This window comes from Onychostoma macrolepis, chromosome 06 (assembly GCF_012432095.1).
Source record: "Onychostoma macrolepis isolate SWU-2019 chromosome 06, ASM1243209v1, whole genome shotgun sequence".
NCBI lineage: Eukaryota > Metazoa > Chordata > Actinopteri > Cypriniformes > Cyprinidae > Onychostoma > Onychostoma macrolepis.
The window spans coordinates 8,476,949-8,502,958 of record NC_081160.1 but is presented as its reverse complement, the minus strand read 5'-3'; the positions used below and the strand labels follow the sequence as shown (position 1 = coordinate 8,502,958).

The 26,010-nt window shown below is 39.3% G+C and overlaps 1 protein-coding gene across 20 annotated transcripts in view; it reads right to left on the bottom strand.

Annotated features, from left to right (window-relative positions):
• Nucleotides 1-26,010, bottom strand: part of baz2ba (bromodomain adjacent to zinc finger domain, 2Ba) — an 87,541-nt gene that overhangs the window by 18,086 nt on the left and 43,445 nt on the right. For 7 of the 20 annotated variants that reach the window (XM_058778136.1, XM_058778137.1, XM_058778154.1 and 4 more), the window contains exons 3-18: nt 24,443-24,604; nt 17,359-17,559; nt 16,375-16,530; nt 15,839-16,044; nt 15,486-15,695; nt 14,105-14,698; nt 10,377-10,977; nt 9,034-9,324; nt 6,955-7,015; nt 6,121-6,229; nt 5,747-5,848; nt 4,975-5,191; nt 4,795-4,887; nt 4,649-4,710; nt 4,402-4,467; nt 3,512-3,577 (exon numbers count right to left, since the gene is read on the bottom strand). In XM_058778136.1, the coding sequence (XP_058634119.1) occupies nt 3,512-3,577; nt 4,402-4,467; nt 4,649-4,710; nt 4,795-4,887; nt 4,975-5,191; nt 5,747-5,848; nt 6,121-6,229; nt 6,955-7,015; nt 9,034-9,324; nt 10,377-10,977; nt 14,105-14,698; nt 15,486-15,695; nt 15,839-16,044; nt 16,375-16,530; nt 17,359-17,559; nt 24,443-24,602 (3,195 nt within the window). In that variant the 5' untranslated portion in view covers nt 24,603-24,604. Of the gene's footprint in view, nt 1-3,511; nt 3,578-4,401; nt 4,468-4,648; nt 4,711-4,794; nt 5,192-5,746; nt 5,849-6,120; nt 6,230-6,954; nt 7,016-9,033; nt 9,325-10,376; nt 10,978-14,104; nt 14,699-15,485; nt 15,696-15,838; nt 16,045-16,374; nt 16,531-17,358; nt 17,560-24,442; nt 24,605-26,010 lie in introns of all 20 variants that reach the window. The other 13 variants (XM_058778141.1, XM_058778143.1, XM_058778149.1 and 10 more) reach the window with 3 other exon arrangements.

Sequence of the window (26,010 nt, the reverse complement as noted above, 5' to 3'; positions counted from 1 at the left end):
TTGCACAGATACTATTTAAACTAAACTGAGCTAGACAATGACATCTCTGAATTTAATAATGAAATGCCTTTAACTGAAAATTGAGTGTTTAATCTTATCATTATACATTACTGACACTCTATCCTCCAATTTGATACTGTTAAGTGCTTTGACACAATCTGTATTGTAAAAGCGCTATATAAATAAAGGTGACTTGACTTGACTTGTTTGAACTCAAATTCCAGACAATTATGTTATGTTTGGCATTAAATAAATAAATAAAATATTTAGGGCCAGTTTTACTAAACAAGGCAAATTAGCGCTAGAGCGCAATTCCAAAACAGCGCCGATCGGAGGGGAAATTTCTGCTGTGATTTACTATGCCGAGTTCACACTGCACGATTTTCAAACTCGTCGGATCGCTGTTGTTTTCACACTGCGTGACTATCTGGGGTAGCATTCAGTCGCTGCTGTGTTCACATTGCACGATGGATCGGCGACAGGGGCTTTCACATTGCACGATTTCACAATAGGAAGAGTCGCAGACAACTCTGTCTGATCCGCAAACTACGTTTCACAACAAAACACACGCGAGAAGTGATAAGGAAATAACGCGAGAACCTGCGTGCGTCAGCCCGTTGTTCTCGAGCAAGACTGGAAGTATTAAAAAAAATATAGCCCGCAAATTGTCTGTGAGCTGATTTCCAGCTACAAGAAAAACAGATTATGCAGGAGGGAGATGCAGGGAACAGGGATTGTGTTCTGCAAAGAGTGGTAAATAATAATTTTGCAGTAACTGTTATGCTGATGTTGCGGCTGGTCAAGCGTTTGTGCTCATTTCTGTATGATATAATTGTACATATTAAAATACTGATATGGTCTATAACTCCTCACTGAACTTCCCTCTGCCCTGTATTGGCTGAAGGTCATCGCCGATGTAGTTTTCAGTCAGAAATCATTGCACACAGCAGGATTGTGAATCGCTGACAGCTCCAGATATTTAGCATGTCAAATATTTCACAGGCGTCGGCGACGTGTCGGTGATTCTCTCAGATCGCGTCTCAGATCGCCCGATTTTTCACTCGCCGACAGGTTTTAATAAATCGCCGACAAATGCCCGACATCGGAGGCAAATTGGAGCTCGTTCACGCGAGTGACAATCGCACAGTGTGAATTATCAAAGACGCGATCTGAGAGAATCGCCGACACGTCGCCTGTCGAGCTGTCGGAAATTCACAATCACGCTGTGTGCAATGATTTCTGACTGAAAACTACATCACGATGACCTTCAGCCAATGAGAGACAAAGATACAGGGCAGAGGGAAGTTCCGTGAGGAGTTATCATATCAGTATTTTAATTTGTACAAATTATATCATACAGAAACAAGCACAAACGCTTGACCAGCCGCAACATCATAACAGTTACTGCAAATTATTATTTACCACTCTTTGCAGAACACAATCCCTGTTCCCTGCATCTCCCTCCTGCATAATCTGTTTTTGTTTTTGTAGCTGGAAATTAGCGCACAGACAATTTGCAGGCTATATTTTTTTTAATACTTCCAGTCTCGCTCGAGAACAACGGGCTGACGCACGCAGGTTCTCGCGTTATTTCCTTATCACTTCTCGCGTGTGTTTTGTTGTGAAACGTAGTTTGCGGATCAGACAGAGTTGTCGGCGATTCTTCCTATTGTGAAATCGTGCAATGTGAAAGTCCCTGTCGCCGATCCATCGTGCAATGTGAACACAGCAGCGACTGAATGCTACCCCAGATAGTCACGCAGTGTGAAAACAACAGCGATCCGACGAGTTTGAAAATCGTGCAGTGTGAACTCGGCATTACGTTGAAAAGAACCGGAGGCCAAAAAATGAAGGGTTGCAACAGTTTTGATAGACCTGGTATTGCTGGACTCCTAGATGAGGGTTCCAAGTCCTCTTTTATTTCCTGAAGCAAATTAAAAATAACATGGCTTGGCAAACGATATGTTCGGATAAAGTGTTCTTTCCAAACAAATTAATACGTGTGGAAAAATCCTCTCCCTTCTACCACACGCCCTCTGTTCTCTGCGGTGCCTCCTCCTAGCAACAAATTGCATACATTTCAAGCGCAAAATAGTTTAAGACGTGTTTTGTTTTTAGTTTTTTTGTTGTTGTGTTTTTTGGGGGTTAAATAATGGCACAAATGCCAGCAATTTGACTAGTGCAAACATTAGTAAATCTCTTTGCGTGATTCATTTTAATACTCTCCTCCCATAAATTTTGCCTCTGAAAGGGAAACTCCTAGAAATGCATATTCAATAAGGTAAAAAATGAATGTGTCCACGCCTTTTCAGCGCTAAATTCTCACTGTGCGTCTTTAGTAAAACCTGACAGTACTATTTTAGCGCCAAAAGACGGTTTCCACTGGCGCAAGCTGTTAGTAAAACTGGCCCATAGTATTCTGCAATAGGCTACTAGATAAAAAGTGAGAATTTTTATTTTTTTTATTTTTGATACCATGGATCCCCAAAATATGATGATCTCCTTGCAAGGGAAAAATTATGTGGGATGTTGTAAAGACAACAAAATTATATTTTTACTTTATAAAGGAAACCTTGTTATTTTACCAAAGAAAAGAAAAAAGAAATTGAAAATTAAATATATTTTATTAATAGATCGCAGGTGAAAAATTCCTGATTTAATACAGTACTGTTTAAAAGGGGTAAGTAATTTTTTTAAGGTCTCATATGCTCATATTTATTTGATTAAAAATACAAAAACTGTAAAAATGTTAGTACAATAGTAGTATACTGAAATATTAGTACAATTTAATATAACAGTTTTTTTTATTAATAGTCTTATTATGAGCTTAATATTTTGTAGATAAAGGATTCACTTTTATAAATAGAAAATGTATTTAAATCTCAATGTATAAATGTAAAAGTCTGTACTGTCACTTTTTATCAATGTTATTTACTTTTTAAAGAATGTTAAGGTATTTAAAAGTAATTTATTTCTTAAAAAATAAATAAATAAATGACCCCATACATTAAAATTTTTTACATGGAATTTTCCACAAAATAACTAGATCGTGGTATACAGTTATTGTGAGATCAAATTATTTATACCGTACAACACTTTCATCATACTTCCCTAAGAAAGCCCACAAGATTGCTACAAAGCTAACGGACGTGACTAAAAGTCATAATACTCGACAAAAAACTTTATTCAAATAAGGGAGGCTATTTAGAGCAGGTTGTGTATTCTAGTGAGGGCCCCATGTGTACAAGACATAAAAAGATGCACTGTGCGTTTTTCATTTTAAACAACAACAGCAAAAATCCAGATGTCAAGCTAATTTTCCCCCATAGGCCGGCAGACATCAGTCAAACAGAGGCTCTGCTCCTTTGTTGTGGTCGAGGAATGTTAATGGTTTGCCGGGGTAGGTGAGAGCGAGGGAAGTTTTCTCGGGTGGGGGGTGGGGGTTTCCACGGCGATGATTCATAGTGCGCAAGAGTAGGTGTGTAGCATCTCTTCTCACTCACAAACTGACCTTTATTCGCTTTTCCGCCTCCAACATTTTGGCATTGGCAGCCTCCTCTCTCTTTTTCCGCTTTGCCTGCCAATGCAAAACAGGTCTGGGTCAGACCAGTGCTACCGTGCTGGGTATAAACCTAAATTAAACATGCTAAACCAACATCTGTTTTATTTATAACTTATACTAACACTTTGATTGATGTGTCTGCGAGAGGAAAAGCGAGAGCTGGCATCGAAACATTCACACACACACACACACACACACACAGAGGAAAGCCCTTCTGTCTCACGTCTTGCCACTGTTGCGCTTTCTCTAGCTACAGATCACTGAGTCAGTGATTGAGAATGTTTTCTCTTCAAGTCCGTGTCAGAATCAGCCCCGAGATCTTCAAAACTATTCAATATTCCTCGGGCTCTGACAACGGCAATATAAAAAGAAAGCAAAGGCGAATTAGCTGAAAATTTAAATACGTAATTACAAACAGCAAGAAATCCTGTTCAGAATGGCTTGCCAAGCGTGTCAGCTCCAATTTGATTTTGCCCGGCTAAAACACTTTTGAAGCCTCTATAATTGGGTGAGTAAAGTAAACAGTGTCTTCCTCCTGCTACTTATGCAAGAACTGCCATTGTCTGATGGAAAAAAAATCTTTTATGTCTAATTTACCTCTGGTTTGAAACACAGGAGGCAGCAAATTTAATATTCAAAAACTGTCCACCAAAACCAATTTAGCATTAGTCCTGACGAAAATTATGCAGAACTCAGAGCCCCAAAATGCTGGTGAGTGATTCTGCTGTGGTCCGGGCTCCATGTTAAACAGGAACTGAAGGGGTGGCGTGTATTTTAAGAATGTTAAGCCTATTTCAACTCTTTTAATTTATTATTTTCTTTCCGCAGTCACTCCGTACCTCGAGAATCTGCTGTGCGCGGAGTTCCTTCTCCATACGGATTTGCTGAATGCGCTTTATCTTTTCCTGGTAGGAGAGGAGGAGGAAGTCTGTTAATTGAAAGTGCCGCTGTGCATTTAAAAAAGTCGACTGGCAGCCAAGCTGCAGCCGTAGAAGCACCGGTGGTCTCCGTTCTGAATTAACGCTTGTAATCTCATACCAAGTGACCCTCAGACTGACCGAAAACCGGTTTTATTCTCAAACTCACCTGCTGTTTGAGAATCTTCAACTGTTCCTTTTGCTTCCTCCTCTCCTCTGCAGCCATGATAGCTGAATGAGAGATAGAACGAGGCTTAAGCGAGATGTCTGAACGCCATTGTGAGTAATAGAGTGGTATTCATAAGCCTGGAGTACCTTGCTGTTTGCGGGCCTCCTTGGCAGCCCGTGCGAGTGCCTGTTTTTCTAGTTTCCTCATGAGCTTCATCTGAGCCGCCTGTCGCGCGATTTCTTTTAGGAAAACGGACAAATCTCTTCCATCAATACATGCGTTATTATCTATGAATGAGGTGAATAAGTTGAAAAGAAGCACTTTACCCTGAGCCTCCAGCTTGCGCAGCAGTTTGGCCTCGGAGGGACTTGGGAATTCGCTCTCTCCTAGATTCGGGGGGCGGCCTTTTCGCCGCCGGCTGCCTGAAACCTCGCTGCCGCTCCTCGGCTGCCGCTCCGAGCTGGGTGGACGACCTCGCCGACCTTCCATGGCCAAGATACGAGGGATGACCTCTTCCTCTTTCAGAAGAGTCCACTGCAGACCCTGAGGGAAGCAGGGGACAGAGGAGGGTCACACTTATGAAGATGACGGTAGAAACAGAAAGTTTCCTATTTTAGTCTGGTTCCCTAGAAGAGCGTCACATCACTAATGATCATGCGAGTCTATAAATCACTCTACTTTTTACTTGGTAATATTCTGACATTTTATTCTCAATGTAGATCCAATTTAAGCAAATGAAATGAAAAAGCACAAAATAAAGTAAATAAAAAAAAAACAAGAAAGTCGATTTTAAATTTTAATCAATAAACTGTCCCAACGTTTGCTCCACTGTATCTTTAATCTAAAGAATCTCTTTCAACACACATGACAGACAAAACATGAAGTAACACCCTGCGGAAACAACGAGCGCTGATTATTGCACAGACTCCCTACAGTTTAAAAGGGGAAATTCAGGCTATCGGGGTTCAATCAAATTCCCTGCCCTGTTCAAGATGAAAGAGAGATACAGGGAGAGCGAAAGAATACGAGCGAGAGAGACAGAGAGAAAAAAAGAACATAAAGAACAAAAAAGAAAAAGAGGAGATGAAAGGCATTCACCTGGGGTCCTTCTCTGGCTTCATAGAAGTCACCAACCCTTATTTTTGCACTGAAGCTAAAATTATCACGTGTGATGTCAGTTATTCCATATCTGGACAGATACTACAGAAGAGAGAATAATAGTGATTTTGTCAGACAGGACATCCAGAGAGCCATTAGCACTATAATGGTACCAAACTGAAAGCAGCCTAGCACACTTGCCATAACAGTGCACAGCTAGCTAAAAGTGACCAGATCACCTAAATAAACTGCTGGATTTTACACCAATAACTGTTAATGGTGCACTGGGAGAGGAAAGGGGTGGGGAGTGGGGCTTCCTGAGCGTTTTGGGGGGGTCAAAGTGTGAGGCAGCGGGGAAGACGGGTAAAGGTTACCTTTACAACATCCGGGTACTGTCGCAGTCGTTTGCCACACGGGGCGTAATACGCAACGTCTCCCTGCAGCCGACCGCCCACTGTTTTCATCCTGGTCTCTCTTTGCCAGCTAGAACAACAACATACACATTGAAGAAGAAGTGCGAAATACAACACACTCACACAAACTTTCAAAAACTGCTTGATAAACTAAAACTCATTTTTATGCCATTTTTAATTCTAATTTTATTTTATATGATAGTGGGCGTTGTAATACATGTACTTTGATTGATTGATTGATTGTTTAAAGGCATGTAGGCAGGAAGCCTGTTTTCCAGACAAGAAAAAACTGAATAATAAAAATAAAAATCACAAAAACAATTCAAGTAAAATATGTTTAAAAAAGTCACAGGAAGGCATGATGTTGGTTCATCAAGTTTCAATAATGTGTAAATGTTATCTGTAAATGTAGATTTGAGATTACTAAAAACCTTTTTTCTAGAATTTATTTCATATAACTTTTTGCTGTGGCATTCACATGTACCTTCATAATACCATGATATCATGCAAATATGTTGAATATGAATTATGAATGTGAATATGACAATCATTCAAAACATCTAAGTACAATGCCATTACACCATCACTGTGCAATGCTGCTGCTACCGCTGCTTTTTGAACAGGTTTGTAATAATAGAGCAAAGAATTCTGATTTGAGTATTTAAACATCTGCAGTTTTAATGCGATGTTTGTATGAGACTGTGTGCTCTGCTGCTTTAGAAGCACAGAATGCAGAGCGGCGGTTAACAGGTGTTGAGTCATGCTGCCACCAGCGTGTGTCATATTTAAACGTACCCCATTTCCAGCGGAATCCGTAAATCATCTTCATTCATCACTCGCTTTCTCTTCGCAGAGCCTGAGACAAGACAACAGCCAGACAAAACACATTATAACACACACACTTTAAGCAAACCGTTTCATCATCTCTTACAAATTACAACTCACATAATGAGCAAACAACATCAAATAAAACGTCGATTTTTATTTGTTCTGCTTTTGATGGTGCCTGCATGCATAAATCTTGCCTCTAAAATGCCAGGGCATTTCAATTCGGTAGCTAAGGCATCTAGAATGGTGGTTACTAGGGGTTCAGTGATATTAAAATTCTGGGCAATACTAAAAAAGCAAATTAGTTTCATATGCTAATGGAAAATTTAAAAAATGGTAATGATTTAAATTATAAAGTATTTTTAAATAAATTAAAAATTAAACACTTAAAAACTAAAATCAAGTAAGTTTAGCCATCATTTTAATTTACAGAATGAAAAATGGATAATAATTCTAAGATTTGCTTAATGTGGTTATTAAATAATTGTTTTTAAAGAGTAAAAATTAATTAAGTAAAAGAAGTTGCATGTAAAAAGAAAAAAAATAGGACAAATGAGCATCAACAAATAGATAAACAATATTGACTGATACAAACTTCTGTTCAAAAGTCTGGGTTAGTAAGATTTTTTTTTTCTTTAAAAAAAAAAAATTATTACTTTTCAGCTTTAGGAATACATTTCATTTTTAAAAAAAGATTAGCAGTTATTAAACAGTTATTTTAATTTGTAATGATACTTCACAATGTTATGTTTCTGTATTTTGATTAAATAAACGCAGCCTCGGTGAGCATAAGAGACAAAAACATTTAATAAACATGTTACCAACCACAAACTTTTGAACAGTAGTGCATGCAAAACCAGTACAATTAATTAAATAAAAGAGAACAGCCAATAATTGACATAGTACCTACATATTACGTATACCTAGTTTATGCATCAAAAGAACCCACTTCCAATTCTCAAATATGGTATTTTGGTACTTAGATTTGACTTGGAAACCTCTCAAAGAGTAAATTTATGGGGGATTTAGCCTGATTTTTAGGCAGGTAAACATCTGATCAAATAATAGCAAACTAATAGCTCTCCTAAACAAGCCACGTGATTTGAGGTAGAGATTTGACTGTAGCACAAGCGATGCAAGACAAGCTACACTCTCAAATTTAACGCTTAGAGATAAGGTGTTGTTCAAAATATGAGTAATACCAGTAGTGACACTAACAAAAACCACAGGAAGAAACTAACAAAATCATCACTCTCATCTCTCTCCTTTTGAGAAGTGAAGTCTGCAAACAAAACGAGAGTTAAACGAATCTCTCAGCAGCTCATATAATGCTCCAAAAACAAATCATCACAGTAACTCCTCTCAGCTTATTACAGATTCCTCGCGCTTTTCAACGGACACACTTCGGCTTCATTAGAAAAAGCGTTTCATTCATCGCGGTGAGGGATGCTGAACGCCGTCCAAGAGCAGATGCACTTGTGTGCCATGTTTGCTGGATTTGTGAGTGTTTTGTTTAACAAATGTCTCTGTTAGCTTCAGAAGGAAAAACAGATTAAGTCAGCCAAACAGGGGTGGTTGATGTGCCTCAGCTAACAGGTTAAGGCAAACACGGGTACCAGGGTTAACCCAGACACCACACAAAGAGCTCTTGTTACCAGCTACATTTACCTAACCCTAAACCTGACCCTGTATAAACCAAACACACAATTAATGGAAAGAGTTTAATATTAATTCTGTTTAGGTTTTTTCCTGGAATACAGGCCAAACAGAGCTCAGACACAACGGCTAGGTCCAAGGACGCACACCCAAATAGACGGGCACAAAGGGAGCCGAGCGATGCCAGACGCCACCATTTATCTTTCTAAAAATAGACACTCCGTCATCTGAGTGTGACAGCTTGCACACAGACAAATACACAAACAAAAGGGCATACGCGTACACACGACACATATTCAACCCCATGCACACTTTGACACTGACAGAGCTCCAAAGGAAGGTGTCAAGCATATCCAGTTTTAGTTTAGTAATGACGTTGCCTGTGGTTACCTGGAGAGGTGCCAACAGAGTACGATGAGGAGGGAGAGCTGTGATAGGTCAAGGCACCGGAGCTGCTCACAATGGTGGGTGTGGCCACACTGGAGGGCTTAATGACTTGGAGGTTTAGTGGCAGACAGTCAGACAGGCCGTGATTGGAGGAGGAGTTCAGATGGGAAAACCCCTTGCTGAGTTTCTGAGGAGTCTTCTCTCCATCGGTGTCCATCTCCGTGACTCCATCCTTGCGCTTCTTTTTACCACCCTCTGAGCCATTCATCTCGCTGTCTGAATTACTGTCTGACTCTGAGAAATAAAAGGCGACAGGAGAGGACATGAGACAGTGTTTATGGAATTGATCATAATAACATGTCTTGTGTCATTGGTTGCACCAATGAACCAAATGAAAGAAATAGTTCACGTAGCAATGAAAATTTGTGGTTTGTATTGACTTGACATTGTAAGGACAAAAATACAATGGCAGTCAACGGAAGCCAAAATGTTTGGTTACAAACATTCTTCAGAATATCTTGTTTTGTGTTTCGTCATACAGGTTTTGGAAGTTGAGTAAATGGCGACAGAATTTTCATTTTTAGGTGGACTGTTCCTTTAAAGAGAAACTGAAATAGCACAATAGCAACATATTTAATTGTCATAATGTGATGCATTTTGAAATAAAAATGAAATGATATTCAGTAAGAATTCATTTAAGCAATATTTCTTTGGATCAGGTTAAAATAAAATAAAATAAAAAATAAATTTCTCAAACTTCATACTGACTACAAGGATTATTACCTAAAATTCTTATTATCCACCACTATATACCGTGACCGATTTCCACAGAACTTCATGGAGAGGTTTTTTTTTTTGGTAATTTTTGATACATTTTCCATTTTATTTAATCATATGGAAAAGAGTGGCAAGATATTCTTTAAAACAATCCTTTCATAACTTGATGCATTTCCTAGTGAAAACGCAATGATATTCAGTAAGAAATAATGTAAGGCATGTTAAATTGGATCAGGATTTCAGATGAAATAAAATGAAAAAAACAACAAAAAAAACATTCTGACTTGATTGTGAATTAGTCAGGATAATTCACTGAAATTCTCATCATCCACAATCATATATCATAAACTATTTTCATAATTCATAGTATCTTTTTTTATTATTATTTTAAATAAATTTTCATTCACTTTGTCATATGGAAAAGAGCAGCCAGAATATTCTTAAAACAATTCTCTTTTGTGTCCCATGGATGTCTGTGTTTGGAGTGAGTAATTAGTTAACACATTTTAATTTCTGAACAATCTATTTCTTTAATGCACTTACAAAACCTCTCTCCTTAAGCATCTCACCTGAGAGACTGTCATCTGAATCCTCTTCATCATCATCCTCTTCATCCTCCACATCATCATCCTCATCGTCTTCGTCCTCAGCAGAGTCATCTGAGTCTTTGCTGCTGGGCAGCTTTTGTTCAGCTCCGCTGTGTTGAAACAGGTCCACCAGAGACTGCACCAGGTGGTTTTGGGATAAACCCCTCCAGGCTTCTAACGCTTTGGGAGTCTTGCTCTTCCGGGGCTCACGGGTGCGGTTAGGAGTGGGAGACGCGGAGGCGGGGCTCTTACGGCCTCCTGTACTGAGGTTGACGGGCACGTCTGAGCGAGGTTTGGTGGTTAGGGCCAACGGCACATCCTGGGTGCTCAGGATGACTCCGTTAGGCTGGCCCAGACCCAGCAGGCCATGAGAGAAAGGCAGACTGGAGGAGGACACACCTTGCGCTGCAGGTGGCTTGGTCCTACCTGACGCTTCAGAGCTGAGCTTAAGAGGGAGTGTGGAGGAGGAGGAGGATGAAGATGAGGAAGAGGACGTGAGTGCCTCCGCCTTCTTTTTTATCTTATATGGGTCCTGCTGTTTCTTTAACTGGAGAGGAAACGTCTGATCCTGGGACAGGAAAGACTGCAGAAGGAAAAACAAAGAGAACGATGATGGAAAGAAACTAAAACAAGTCTGTGTCACATCCAGTCTCATTTACTAAAAAGCTGAGCACAAGTTTCAAAGTTACATTAATAGAAACATATTAAGTAAATGAAAAAAGTAAAATATTACAGTTTAAAAGAACTATTTTTTTTTTATTATTTGTAAATTATTTTATATTTTTAAATGTAAATCATGCCTGTGATGGCAAAGCTGAATATTCTGCAGCCATTACTTCCTCTTCAGTGTCACAGAAATCCTTCAAATATGTGACCCTGGACCACAAAACCAGTCTTAAGTCGCTGGGGTATATTTGTAGCAATAGCCAAAAATACATTGCATGGGTCAAAATTATCGATTTTTCTTTTATGCCAAAAATCTTTAGGACATTAAGTAAAGATCATGTTCCATGAAGATATTTTGTAAAATTCCTACTGTAAATATATCAAAACTTAATTTTTGATATGTAATATGCATTGCTAAGAACTTCATTTGGACAATTTTAAAGGCGATTTTCTCACAATTTAGATTTTTTTGCACCCTCAGATTCCAGATGTTCAAATCTTTGCATCTCGCCCACATATTGTCAGATCCTAACAAACCATGCATCAATGGAAAGCTGATTTATTCAGCTTTCAGATGATGTATAAATCTCAGTTTATCAAAAAATTGACCCTTATGACTGATTTTGTGGTCCAGGGTCACATATACAGATTTGATGCTCAGTGATTATTGCTGCTCAATTATTAGTAATGGTTATTATTATCATCAAAGCTGAAAAAGTTTTTTCTGGATAATATTTTAGTTTCTTTGATGAGTAGGAAGTTCAAAAAGAACAGCATTTATTTCGAATATAAATCTTTTGTAATATTATAAATTTCTTTGTAGTCACTTTTGATCAAATTATTGCATTCTTGCTGATTAAAAGTATTCATTTTTTTTCTTCTTCTTTTTTAATCTTTCTTACTGCAAACGGTAGAGTATCACAGTTTCCACAAAAATATTAAGAAGCACAGCTTTGCACAAATTTCAACATCAGTATATTAGAATGATTTCTGACGAATCAAGTGACACTGAAGACTGGAGTAATGATGCTGAAATGCCCCTATTTTAATTTAAAGTGCCGTTCACAGCAAGGACTTTAATGATAGCTATAAATATAAAGTTTTAGCACATATAATTTTATGACAATCGTGAACTGCACACCTCAGCTATAACGATAACAACACAGAGGAACAATATCGTTGGAATCACTTTTAAAACTTTTTTTAAATCAACATTCCACATGGGAGTATGCGTACATCTGATATATAAGAGAATAAAACACACTTTTTATTTCTTTTATATTTAATTATTTTTATATCTATTTATACTGTTAATCTATTTATCTATTACTCAAAATCAGTATTACAGCAAGTACTGCTGTAGAGGAATACTGTTTTTGAAACAAAGTGAAACAGGACTTGATTTCCTTGAACAAAGCACATCTTCAGAGAAAGTGAGATATGTATACTGAGAGCAAAGACGAGAGGAGCAAGAAACAACAAATTGACTGATAAACAAAGAGAGAGGGGAAAAACAGCAGAGAGGGAGAGGTGGAGATGTGGTAATTGCGCTGGTTGTCATGTGGCCTAAGTGCTGGTGGAGGAAGAGTGTGAGTGAGCATAATGCTGCTCTGACTCACTGAAACAGAGAACAACAGCGTGGCCATGACTCTATCAGCTCCACAACATTAATTAAGAAAGAAGGAATGCTCAAACACTGCCTTCCTTCAACCGCTCAGCACCAACGCTCGAAATCTTCATAGTACCATTATAGTTTCCAGATTCATGAACATGAATGAATTGGAATAATAAACTGAAACCTAATTTTTGCATTTTCTTCAGAAAACTGCTGTTTTATGAGGTTGCTAGGGAAATCTAGATGGTGTTGCCAAGAAGCCCACCTCCAGGTGTCTATGAAGTTCTGAAGCATCGTAATAAACCCCTTAAGTATGTAACAGGAGCAACAACAGATCAAGTTTTATTCCATATTGTGGACCCAAAGTGAAACAGATTTTCAAAAGAAAAAAAAAAAGAAGTAGGCCGGGAACTTGGTTGGTTCTATCCATCGGTTGTTGATCTGTCTTGTGACCTTTTGTGAAATTTTGAAGTGAAAAAAAAAGTATACGTGGATGAATCATTCATAGTAAGATCAATTATTAAAATCATGTATTTAGAAAAAAAGATTTGGTAAACTTTCATTTCATGTCATTTTTATTAACCGCTAGATGAAAATCTGATCACTTAGGAAAGTAATAGCACCTCAACAAGCCACATGTTTTCAGGAAGTATTCAGACAACCCAAACACCACATCCTCATGTATGAGCAGGAGTAACATTGTTAGTTGCCTTAGTAAGCACCACTAATAAAATCAAAATATTATGAAACTGTTCCTCACCGTAACATAATAATAAAACCACTCTGGTTAATTACAAGAAGAAGAAAAAACTATATTAATCTCTTCAACAGTAATTTCAAGGCAACAAAAGAAGAGGTGAGGAAAAGGCACATTTATTACACTCATTTGCTGAAATCTGGACCCTTAAGAAGTCATGGAGTTAATTGCCTGTTGGTTTTGCTTCAGTAATTCTAATAAAGCGATGCACATTGTCACTTTCATTTACCAACTAAAGCCACACAGTAGGGAAGCCAGTCCTACTGATAAGAGAATGGAGCTGTCCTTTCTGTCCTTCTCTCTGCATTTCGGTCTTCAACACACTCACAAACACACACACACACACACACACACACACACACACACACACACACACAAATAATTCTCTCTCCCCCTCACATTCTCCCTCTCCGTTACTCTGACCTTTTCAAATAGGCTGGTCAATAAGGAGAGACACGTCCTGAATACCAACAGCACCCTAAAAGCGATAATCCTAAATTGGCTTAAAAGATACGGACACAAACTGTGGAGAATTTGCTTTAGCTGGTTTGCTTTTCTGGAAAATGAAAATGTGGACACCGGCCTTGAGGGAAAAGCGGGATTAATGTATGGACTTGAAGGATGAACAGTCTCACATTTCTCCTGCCAGACCGTGGCAGACTGTCTACTCACCTGTTTCAGTCTGTAGTCAGCAGTGACTTGTGCCAGAGAACTTTCCAGAAACTTCCTGCTGGTCAGAGTGTCCAGCGCTGGAGATTGGGACTTCTGGGAGGAAGCTTGAGATTGCGCTTTGAGGGAAGGGGTGAGAGGGGGCGGTTTGGGGGAAGAAGACAGGGGGAGGGGTTTAGGAGGGGAGGGGACTGAGAGTGGTTTGGGGGAGGAGCATAACGAGAGTGGGAGGGGCTGAGGTGATGAAGTGAGGGGCTTGGTAGTGGCTGATGTGGTTTTTGGAGAGGAGGTGCGATGCTGTGGAGAATGTTTGGGAGAAATGTCTCGACGTGACTGTGCGATTAGTGCTAACGGTTTAGCGGCTGCAGCCAGGCCTGTGGACTGGATGACGCTGGTGTGGAGGGGTCTTTCCCTGGCTCTGCTGCTCGAAAGAGACAGCAGAGGGGGTTGAGACAGGCCTGGAGGAGGTGGAGAGCGATGCAGGTGCACTGGAGAGGGCTCTAAAAGTGCACTGCCCGGCAGGCCTCCGTGGAAGTCTTTGGCTGCCAACAGCCTGGTCTTTTCCTTCTTACTGAGCCCAGAGTTTGGTGTCACAATCTGAGCAAACAAGACAGAGAGAAGTTTTTTTTAACACTAAAAACAGTCAACAATCACTCTCACTGAACCTCAGCATTAAACAGTTTGTTTCTGTTACTCTAACTTTAACACACTCAAAAAATATTTAGGCCCTATTTTAAGATTCATGGATTTAAATTCCACTGAAATTCAAAAAAGAAATAAACATAATGTGATTCATATTTGTCAGTCATACATAAATTAAATGAGTAAGAAAGTAAATCATGACAATTTATTTAAATACATTTATTAAACATTTTTAAATGCATTTATTCAATTTGCTTAGAATAAGCATAAAACTGTCCACTGTGAAAACAATTAAATATATTTAGTTGAATTAATATAATTATTATTAATTGTGGTTAAAATATGGCCATCTGTGGGACATTTAATTTAGTTAAAATGTTTGAGATTGAAACAAATTTGATTTATTGATGATAAATATATGAACTTGGTTATGTAAATTATAGAAATGTTCCCTGTTTTTTTAACCATTTTATTTATGCATGACTGACTATGTTTATTGAGTTTATGTTAAAATCATGTAATTCAAATTTTACATTCAATTCAAATCCACAAACCTTAAATTTAGGCCTAAATATTTTTGAGTGACCTCTGTTATGTTACTTTTTTCGAAAGTGACTTCCAATGCACTGGAGCAATCTGGGGTTTACTCTGTGGTTCAGTGGTGCAATGGTAAGATTCGAACCTGCAACCTTTTGGTTTCCTGCCCAGAAAAAGTAATAAGCTAATATGAGCAGCATCTTACTTTCATTTTCTTTTTCTTCTGCCGCTCCTTTTCTGAGTCCGACTCCTCACTGTCTTTACTCTGCTCATCTTCATCTTCATCATCATCATCTTCTTCCTCTCCAAGATCATCGATATCACTGCTGCTCACGCCGTCGCTGTCTGTATCCAGCGATGATCCAGATTCACTCTCGCTTACGCCAGACCCCTCTACCTGCTTCTTTCGGGCTTTCTGCATGGGTTGGCACAGACGTCAATCACGAGTCAATTTTACTGAATTCAACAAACAGTTAAATATTTGCTCATGTATAAGAAGTGTTTGTGTGTTTAGACTGCAAACTGCATGTCTGTCCCTCGTATGTCATGATGTTGTACCTTCTCTTTAGGTTTCTGTGAGGGTTTCTCCTGAAGCTCCCCTGTGCTGTTGCTATGGTGACTGGCCTTGCGGTCGCGGGCTTTGGCGTTGAGTGTCCGGCTGTGTTCAGGGGGCCGGAGCGCGGGGGAGGGGGAGGCAGAAGCCGAAACCGTTCCTTTAGCCACAGATGGAGACAGTGAACGACCATTCACAGCTCCGTTCACACCTGCGCACAAAAGAGTTCACATGAACCAATCAGATGCTTTTAAATTATGCAAATTCTTGCTACAAGTTACAGAAACAAATAAAGATTTCCATCAACATATACACTATGTCAAATAGCCTTTGTCATGGATTTCTGGAGTTTAAGCTGCTGAAGATCTCCTTATGAATTCAGCACTGGAGGCGACTGCTCAAGGCGATGATTACTGTGAGTACACCAGCCTGAAGGCTACATTACTGCTGCATTACTTTTGTTTAACTTTTAAGTCTGCCTCCAAGGGATAGCATACATTTCCAAGAGGTAGATATAGACTAGGGTTTTACAGAGTAATACCTTTGGAGGCCTGACTGCTCTTGCTGGGTGTTTTGGATGTGTAAGGATTGGCCTCGTGGTTGTGCAGCGGCGGGGCAAACATAGGCGGCAGACTTAGAAAAGGCGGGAAGAAGGCTGGAGGACCCCGTCCATGTGCTTCTGCTGCTCTCCACCATTCTGAGAAAGGAAAGAGTAAATTACCTCATAATTTTACGGCAGACAATCTAAATGAGACAGGATTGAAATAGATATTTGATGATATTCTTATAATTATAGAATTATGGTTATACTGTTATATAGTATTATAATAAAACACTATTACTTAAAGGGATAGTTTTATAGTTAAATGGATAGACAAATGAAGATATTTTAATGAAATCTGAGAGATTTCTGTCCCTCCATCTACAGTGTACGCAACTACCACTTTGACGCATCAAAAAGTTCATAAACAGACCATAAAACTAATCCATATGTATTGAGCGGTTTAGTTCAAATTTTCTGAAAAGACTTGACAGCTTTATATGATGAAAAGATTTAATTTAGGCTTGTATTCACATATTTACACTGATCAGTGAACATAAACAGAAGCTCAACCTTGCTTTACGCGCGAGAACCACAGAAGCTCAAATGTGCTGCGTAACACACGAAATTCTTACAGGTTTGGAACAACATGAGGGTAAGTAAATGATGACAGAATTTTCATTTTTGGGTGAACTATCCCTTTAATATTGATGTATGTATATTATTCTTTTGTGTCATTTAGTTACATAGGACTTGGTGTTATCAGGCCTTCAGTCATGAATAAACACCCACAAACATTGTTGTTATTATTAATAATAATAATAATACAATTATGTATTATGGTTATACTATGGTTTATTGTTGTTGTTGCTATTACATAATTATGGTTATACTGTTTTATATTATGTTATATTGTTTTATGAATTTTATACTTTTGTGTCATTTGGTTACATAGTGTCATCAGGCTTTCGTTCACACACATACCTGTGAAGGCTCCTAGTTGTGGGTGAGCTGCGAGGGCAGCAGAGACCCCCAGTCCTCCTAGACCCCCAAACTCTGGGCGGACCGTTGCCGGTGATAGCAGACCAAAGGCTGGGTGGGCCATGAGCGGATACGCGCTGGGCACAGAGGTCACTGAGCTGACACTGAAGGGCTGGTCACTGCCTGTCATCCCAAACAGAGGACCTGCCCCATCAAACACACACAAATCCATTACACATTTAGCATTAGGCAATCATACAAACCAAAATATTTTTAAAAGTTAATGTTTAAAACAAACAAAAAAATAATTTGGCACATTGTGTGTGTGTGTTCTAAAATAAACTGGTAAAAAAATACTGGTTAAGATTTTTTTTTTTTTTTTGCATTGCACAAAACACATAGTAAGAATATAAATCTCTCTGCCTCCAGTGACACTGTAGGAATAGAGAGGGAAGTTATTTGTATGAGAACGAGAGCAAGTGTTGAGTGATTCAGAGTTCAGTGAGAGCTTCTATGTGTTCTGAGTGTTTAAAGCATTTTGTCAAGGTGTGTGGGCTTGTGTGTGTGTATCAAAGAGAGGTTCAGGATGTTGTATAGCTTTCTGTGTGTGCACGCCTATAGACTCGTAGAGCTGTATCAGCCCCTGAAGCCACATATCTGGAAATGACTATGAGCAAATGCTCATGAAGCTGCATTTTAAACCACAAAAGCCTGAAACGTTTGTGTTTGCACGTCCAAATAAAGTAAACAGCATGAGCAATTTCTGATTTGCATTGTTTGTCTGTAATATACACGAGAGCAGACATGGAGGGGTTTCCCTGCATGTCCCCAGAAGTGAAGCTAAACATGAAGAAACCTCCGCTTGGGTTAATTTGGGGGCATCTTATAAAATGAGTCATTCTCTTTTTTTAAGTTAAAATACTGAAAGTTTTCTGTTAGGGGTAGGGATAGTCTATTGTAATTATAATTAAATAAATTAAAATTATATAATTATTTATAAAAAACAAAACAAAACACAACAGTCTATGTTATGTCTTCATTTAGGCCGTTAAGTAAATTTGTGTGCGAGACAGTTTGATGGCTGTTAATGTTAATGTAATCACAGGCTTTCTGACAGTATTTGATTAATAACTATGATCAGACCAAATGAAAGTCTCCGCGTGATAGAACAAGGAAGAAGTGGGAGAGAAGACGCCCAAAGCGCTCCTGCATCTCCACAATATTCTGGAAGATATCACAACACCCTCTCCGAGTTCGATAAATCACTTCAATCTCTTGTTTGACATTGTATAGGCTCTCGGTATACATGTAAACACAGAGCTCTTCATATTAATCATTGTCGTCGTCATCATCATCCAGATTGCATCCTTTCTGGGATCGATCTCCTCTGGCAGCGCTGATGCTGCCCATTGTCTCCTTCAGGAGTCACATGTAATTTCTAAGCCGCATATTTCATGCAAATTCAATTTCCATTAGGGAGCACAGAGAAGAAAGGCTTGAGCGCACCGTTCCGCCAGCGCAGCACCGCGCCAGCTCTCTCTCACACACACACACACACAGAGAAAAGTGATGATGGGAAATGCAGGATTTTTGCAGATAGCTATAACTCCAGGAGGGACAGAGAGGAGGAGAGGGCCTTGACTTTCCTTTGCTGTTGTTTATGTTTGAAGACTGTAAGAACTGTCAGCTGCATGCAGATTTTTTGCAGGACTTTTCCCTGAAGTCCACTCAGAATGTTTGTCCATTTGAAAAGTCCAAGAAAACAGTCATAATTTTGCCTTAAATGGCTATTTTATACTCTCTCTGACCCTTAAAAACTAGCTGTTTTTGTTACTGTGCCTTTTAAAAAACTACTTTCTTGTCGGTCAAAACCCATACTCTCCATTTGATATAAATTTCAGTCTGTTCCTTCAGTCATATTTACTGTTGTTCTGCAAATATTCGAGGATGAAATCCAGTTATTTCATTAAGAATTCACGCAATTGGGAATTTTGCCACCAAAAAACATAGTGACGTTATTTTATTGATTTTGAAGCAAGGTACAAACATTTACAGAGAGTGTGTTACATTTCACTGATAATATTTAAGCACATCACACGTCTGCTATTTTCTGACAGCTGTTTAGAATCAGAACTAGTGACGCTAGTTCTGTGAATAATGCGTTTGAACATGTTAAGTTGAATTTGTGATTCCATCTGAATCATCCAGACAGCTCACATACGCACTGAACAGTGAGCAGTTTCTCATTCAGTAAAACAGCAAGGGCATGTTTCAATTCTGGATGATGTGCAATATTCACCCAGAATCAATTGAAAACTACAAATGTACTCTATCATTTGTAAGTGATGAAAGTTTTCCTGCATGTGAGTAGCTGGTGCTCTTGACTATGATTCAGTTTGTCCTAGAGAAATCAGTAAAAAAAAAAAAAAAAAAACGCTGTGTTTGAGACATTTTAATGTTTGATTTATCACACTGGTATTTATTACAGCAACTTGTTAGTCTGTGATTCTTTTTTGCCAGATTCATTAAAAGAACTGGTTCAAAGAGTTGTTTGTTATTGAATCGGACCACACTGGTCACACTGTATTTTTTTTTTTTGCACGCAGCCAGTTAACTCTTATTTCAAAAGAGCAGGAAAATCCTGTTTTGCATGATATGTCTTCTTTTAATTAGGCTCTAGAACGGAAAAGAGAAGAAGGAATACGACAGACAGCTTTCAGTTCCCAAGCTTAAGGCCTGTCCTTTTTAATTCTCACACACACAAATCCAGTACAGCCTGTATGTTTCGTGGGTTTGTCCTGATATAGACGTGGCGACGAAAGAAGGTAAAAAAAGGACGAAAAGAAGGAGCTTGAGAAGGAGAGAGGCGGATGTGAAGATAAATGAGAGGAAATATTCCCCCAAAGACCATCATCCGCTCCTGCTGGCACACATACACACACACACACACACAAACACACACAGTGGCAGAAACGCCAGTTTCATATTAATGCGCTTTCAGCCGGCAATAATTAAATCAGCCTCTGAGAGGAGCAGAGCAGAATTACCGGATTACCTGATATCCTTCTTATTTTATCTTTCTCCTTCGTTCTCTCTCACCGTCTCTCTCTTTCTTCGCTTGTCCCCCACCCCCCCACCAACACACCTTCCCATGTTCTCCATCTTCTGACAAACCGAGCCATCTTGAAAAGCGGCACTGTCCTCCCCCACCTGTCTCCTCGTTCGCTCTCTTATGTGGGATGCGGCGGAAGCCGATTAATGTGCCCTCCGTTTGCATCAATCACATTTCTACAGACAGATCTGACAGCCGACTTAATTGTCTGTGTGTCTGAGGGGGACGGCGAGAAAAAGTGCGAACATGTGGCCGCCGTTTGTTCTGCGAGAGGTTAAAATATTCTCTGTTTAAGTCCAGATGCACCTCATTCTCGACCTGAACATCATCTATCGCTCTGGCACGCTTGTGGGCCGGTGATTTAGTGGGACAAAGTGTTAATTGCGTTTAAAGCGGTAATGATAGCACTGTGAGAACCTGTCGAGGGATAGTCTCATTCTGAACGTTAATCAGCTCAACTAGGACTGAATTACCAAGGTCCTCTTGTCTGTTTAACCCAAGTAAATCACTTTTTTTTTTTTAAATGGATCATTCTTTGTTTTTGGATTTCTTCCAGTTTTATATTACATGAGCAGGAATGCTTATTGTACAGAATATTACAGGTAATAACATCCATATGAAATATTGTTTTATAGCTGTAAAACTGTTCTATAAACAAAAAGTACCAGACACAATATGGCCAGCTATTTTATTCTTGCACAGCCAACAAAAATAGTCCCAAAAGAGGACAAAGCAGGATCAAGTGCTGGAATTCTATGTAGCAATCACAGACAAGTAGAGTGATGCAAACTGTCCCAGTCCTATTTTATGAAACTCAGCACTCTTGGAATTGAAAACGTCATGTTTTCAAAATTAACTATTTAGTGGGTTACTGGATAAACTGGCTGGCTAACTGGTCTTCAGAATGCCCAGAATAATCAGGCTGGTATCAGGTTCATCAGTGAAGCAGAAAGAAAAGAATAGATTGAATTATTTTTATCAAGACACACTTAAAAAAAAAAAGATGATCAAAAATAGCAACAAAAATATTTGAATCCATGTTTGGCTTCAGCATTGATGCTTTAAATTTAAAAAGACTAAACATCTAAAAGATAAGAGTTTTATAAGCACGGTTTAAAGCATTGTTAGTACTAAAAATATTGAAATTTAAAATGATATATATATATATATATATATATACATATAACGTCAGCACCACCAATTGAATAGTCAGCCATTATATGACTAGTCAACTCCATCATGACCCATCCCAACATAGAATGCCACTTTTTCCTCATCATATTAGTTGATTGAAGCTAACTACTGTACAATTGAGAGAAATAGTGAACATTGGAATGGATTTAGTACATGTTAGATGCCAGAATTGAACCTGCATTACAGGGTTGTGCCGCTAAACGATTGTATCGTGTATCAACGATAGTCAGAGATATCGCCTGTGGATGATGCCTTTGACGATAGCAAGACGATTATTATTATTATTATTATTATCAGGCTAGTAATACTATCTAATTAATATTAGGGCTTATTTGTTGCATTATATTTCTTTTTCTGCGTTTTTACAGTGTTGCGCATTATTATAACCAATCACACGATTATGCTGAGTTTATGAACGCAATGGCCAATCAGAGGCGTTCAGATGAGCCATCGCTGGGACAGCGGAGTTCCGTTGTTCAGTGCGCGCTGACTGAATTCTGACTCGCGAGTTCTCTCATCATAAACAACAAAGTGCAGATGTATGTGCGATGTAAGTATAAGAGATTTATTCATCATACAGTGTAGATTCACTGATTATAACGGCAGTGTTTTTAAAGTGCATAAACTCGCGCTTGGCCGATGTTTCTATTAATTTGTTATCGTGTTAAATACAAATTCAGTGATATTAGAAACATTAGGCTGCTTTTAGCCTTACGCTGGTGTTGGTTCACTTTCCGGCAATGAAACTAAGTAAATAATTAATTAAATAAATTAGCACGATCGTGTATCGGCGATCTCGCAGGCTTACGATAGGACGATATGAAAATTGAGCATATCGCCCAACACTACTGCATTATCCACATGAGTACCATGGCTCAACTTGTCAGAAGTATCTGCAGTAACCACTAAGTCACAGCTCTGACTAAAACCGGAGGTTTATATTTTATTTCTGAGAAAACAGAACAACAAAGAGTTGGTGAGTACTTGAACCTGAATTTTGCTGGGTACTTGAATTTCAAGAGAGACGAGCCAGAGCCGGAATTACATATTCAAAAATCCAAAACTCTGAAGGGAAAAATAGCAAAAACAAAGGGTCTCCCTTCACCGCGACTCCCCTTGTCGGGCTGGTGAGGAAGTAGAAGAGTGGAAAGCCGTGTGGAATATCAACTGTTAATGAGAGTCTCGTCAGAAAACGACACTGGGCCAAAAACGAAACAAGAGCAGACAGAGCGAATTACAAACAGGAAAGAGTCAGTGGAGCCTTACAAACTTCACAGTTTATAGAGGAGAGGAGGATATTTAAGAGTGTCAGGAAGGATGGAGGGAAAGCTGTGTTATTGTGCCTGTGCCTTCACGTGTGCGCGTGTGTTTATGTGAAGGGGGGGTGGAGAGTGAGATGACAGCAGTATTAACAAAGGCCTAGTTAATTGGTTGAGATTCATTAATGCAGCAGCTTCTCAATTTGAAGCCAAAACTGTGAGTGCTAAATCCTGGACGGTGTTTTCACATGCTGAACAATAAGTCGGTAATTACGACAGGAGCAAGTCGGTGGCTTTCTTCAGCCCTGACTGCGCCACAGAATGAACAAAACACAAGAGGGAGGGAGAAGAGATGCTTTATCAGATAGAAAGACTATGGACAGGAAAAGCGATTAATATACAAGTTCATACAAAAATGTATTTACCTACCCTAATATAATTTCAAACCTGTGTTTTCTTTCTTCGTGAAACAAAAGGGTTTCAAGCTCCACAAGTAACCCACCCCCACCAAACACATCAAATTTAAATATGATTACATCAAATATATCACTGATGTCAAATCAAAACACATCTTGCTCACATAAAGCTATTGTATGTCTTTAAATGATTTAAAGGGATAGCTCACTAAAAAATTTAATTCTGTCATTTACTCACCCTCATGTCAATCAAAACCCATGAAGGCTTCAGTTCATCTTCAGATGACATTTTTGATATTTTCTCATCATTTTTGTCCATCCCTTTAAATTTCACACAACTATAGCTTTCACTCATCAAAAAGTTCATAAAGACATCATAAAAGTAATCCATATGAATAAAGCGGTTTAATAATGAACAGATTTAATTTAAGATTTTATTCATAAATAACACACATAGAGCACATCACATATGGTCAATGTAAGCTCAACCATACTCCCTTGAGATTACACATCAAGCAAACCTTTTAATATAGAGTCATATGTACTACCTTTATGGTGCTTTCATGTTTTTATTTATTTATTGTTTGGCTCTTGACAGCCCCAGTTCTAATTACAAAAAAAAATAAAAAATAGAACAGTCTGGACTCTCTGCAAAAATCTCCTTTTGTGTTCCCCGGAAAAAATGAATTTGAGTTTGGAACGACATGAGGAACAGTAAATGATGATAGAACTTTCATTTTTGGCAGAACCATCCCTTTAACAGAACAGAATCTGAGAAAGTGAACACTTATGCCTTATCAGACAAGACTCAATCAGCAGAGAAGATTTGCGCTTTATCACATGTCACTCAGAGGGAAAAAAAAGATGCTTCATCAGACAGGAAGAGAGGTCCCTGATGACATCAGTCTCCAATCTGCCGCCAACCACGCAGTCTAAACTTGGAGACGGGCTCAAAGCGTGCCTATGCGACACTCGGCGGTGTGTGTGTGGAAATGTGCTGGCGTGTGATTGTGCGTGAGTTTTGACTGAGCACTTTTCACACTGTAACAATAAGCAACCCTTGCGTCAGGGCATGAAAGAGCGTGTGTGTGTGCACGAGTTCTTACCGCATGTGCTGAGCGAGGCCGTGGCTCCGTGGTTCAGGCTGCTCTTGGCATTGGAGGCTGCTGTGGATGAGGAAGAGGAGGAAGATGTTGACGCAGAGGTGGCGGTGTGGACGGAGGCCAGGGTGGTGGAAGGCGAGGCCAGCCGTTCTCCAGACTCCATATCTGTCAAGCACAATCCAATCGATAATTAGAGCAAGCTCTTGCACGCATACACGGCCTGCCACTCTTCCTTTCACATTTCACTTGCCATGAACAATATTTCTATTTAACACCAGTCAGTCTCCTTCACACACACACATACACACGTCTGCTCGCAAGACGCACCAACCCCACGAGCATATTTCTACAGGACCACACATTAACGTCCCATTTGGGCAGAGGGTTTGTTCGGCTTGTCACGTTAACCATTCATTCACTGTCGAGACCCCCTTCAATAGGATACAAGAGAGACTGACACGGGCTCACACACACACACACACACACAAAGTGAGCAGTGCACTGATTTACAAGACTATTCACAGCCATTTTTACACAGCGTAAAACAAGCGTTCTCACACTTGATGTGCTTAACAGGCAAATTATGCCTTTAACTGTTTCTGTGGAGATTTCACAGTTTGGAGAGACGCATATTAAAGACAGTCGCATGCAGCCAACATATACACATAAAAAAACCCCACAAGCCTTCTTGAATTTCTTTTTTCCTCCTCAAAACATACCATATCCGCACGTACTTTAAATGCATGAAAATACGATTAGCAGCCGTTAGCGTGTGATTCAAGCAGAAAAACCCTGAGTGCTGAAGACAAGTTAAACATCTTGAGCTTGGTCGCACGTCCGCATGGATGCTAATGTCATGAGGAGATTTCGATGGGGGAAGTGGCAGAGAGCACCACGGTGTAGCACACACGGCTTTGTTATTCTGTCATTATATATAAACACTCGTGGCCTGTCCCCTGAGCGGCTCTCCTTCTTGTATGTCTCTGCTACACACACACACACACACACACACAAACACACATGCATACACACACCGATTAGATCTCAGAGATGGAAGCGTCCACGGAATATCAACTAACAGCCCTCGCCTGAGAGCAATGCCGAAACTAACACACACACACACACACACACACAATGAAAGTGTCTGAATATTGGCGTAAACAGCAGCAGAGGCCACAATCTGCCACTGCAGTTGTTATCCCCCCTCTCTTTCGCTCCACCTGTCCTTCGCTTCCTCGTTTTTCGGATCATCCCTCTATCTCCTCTTTCTAACCATTTTCCCCTCACTCATACCCTGTCTTCAAAAGGTCAAAGGTCACCAGGTCATGACCCTGCCAATTCAAGTTCATGGCAGGTTACTCTAAATGAATACCAGCTTGAAATTCAGGCCTAAATGACCGCCCAAACACTGCTCAGTGGAAAACAATGATTGAATTATACATAGCGCTTGAATATATCTTGGTGAAATTGCTGAGAAGTAAATCACAAATGAACGTTCAATCAGATAACACATTCTAACACAGACACAGTAATAAAATAGTGAAAAGAAATATTGCAAGTCACTTCATATA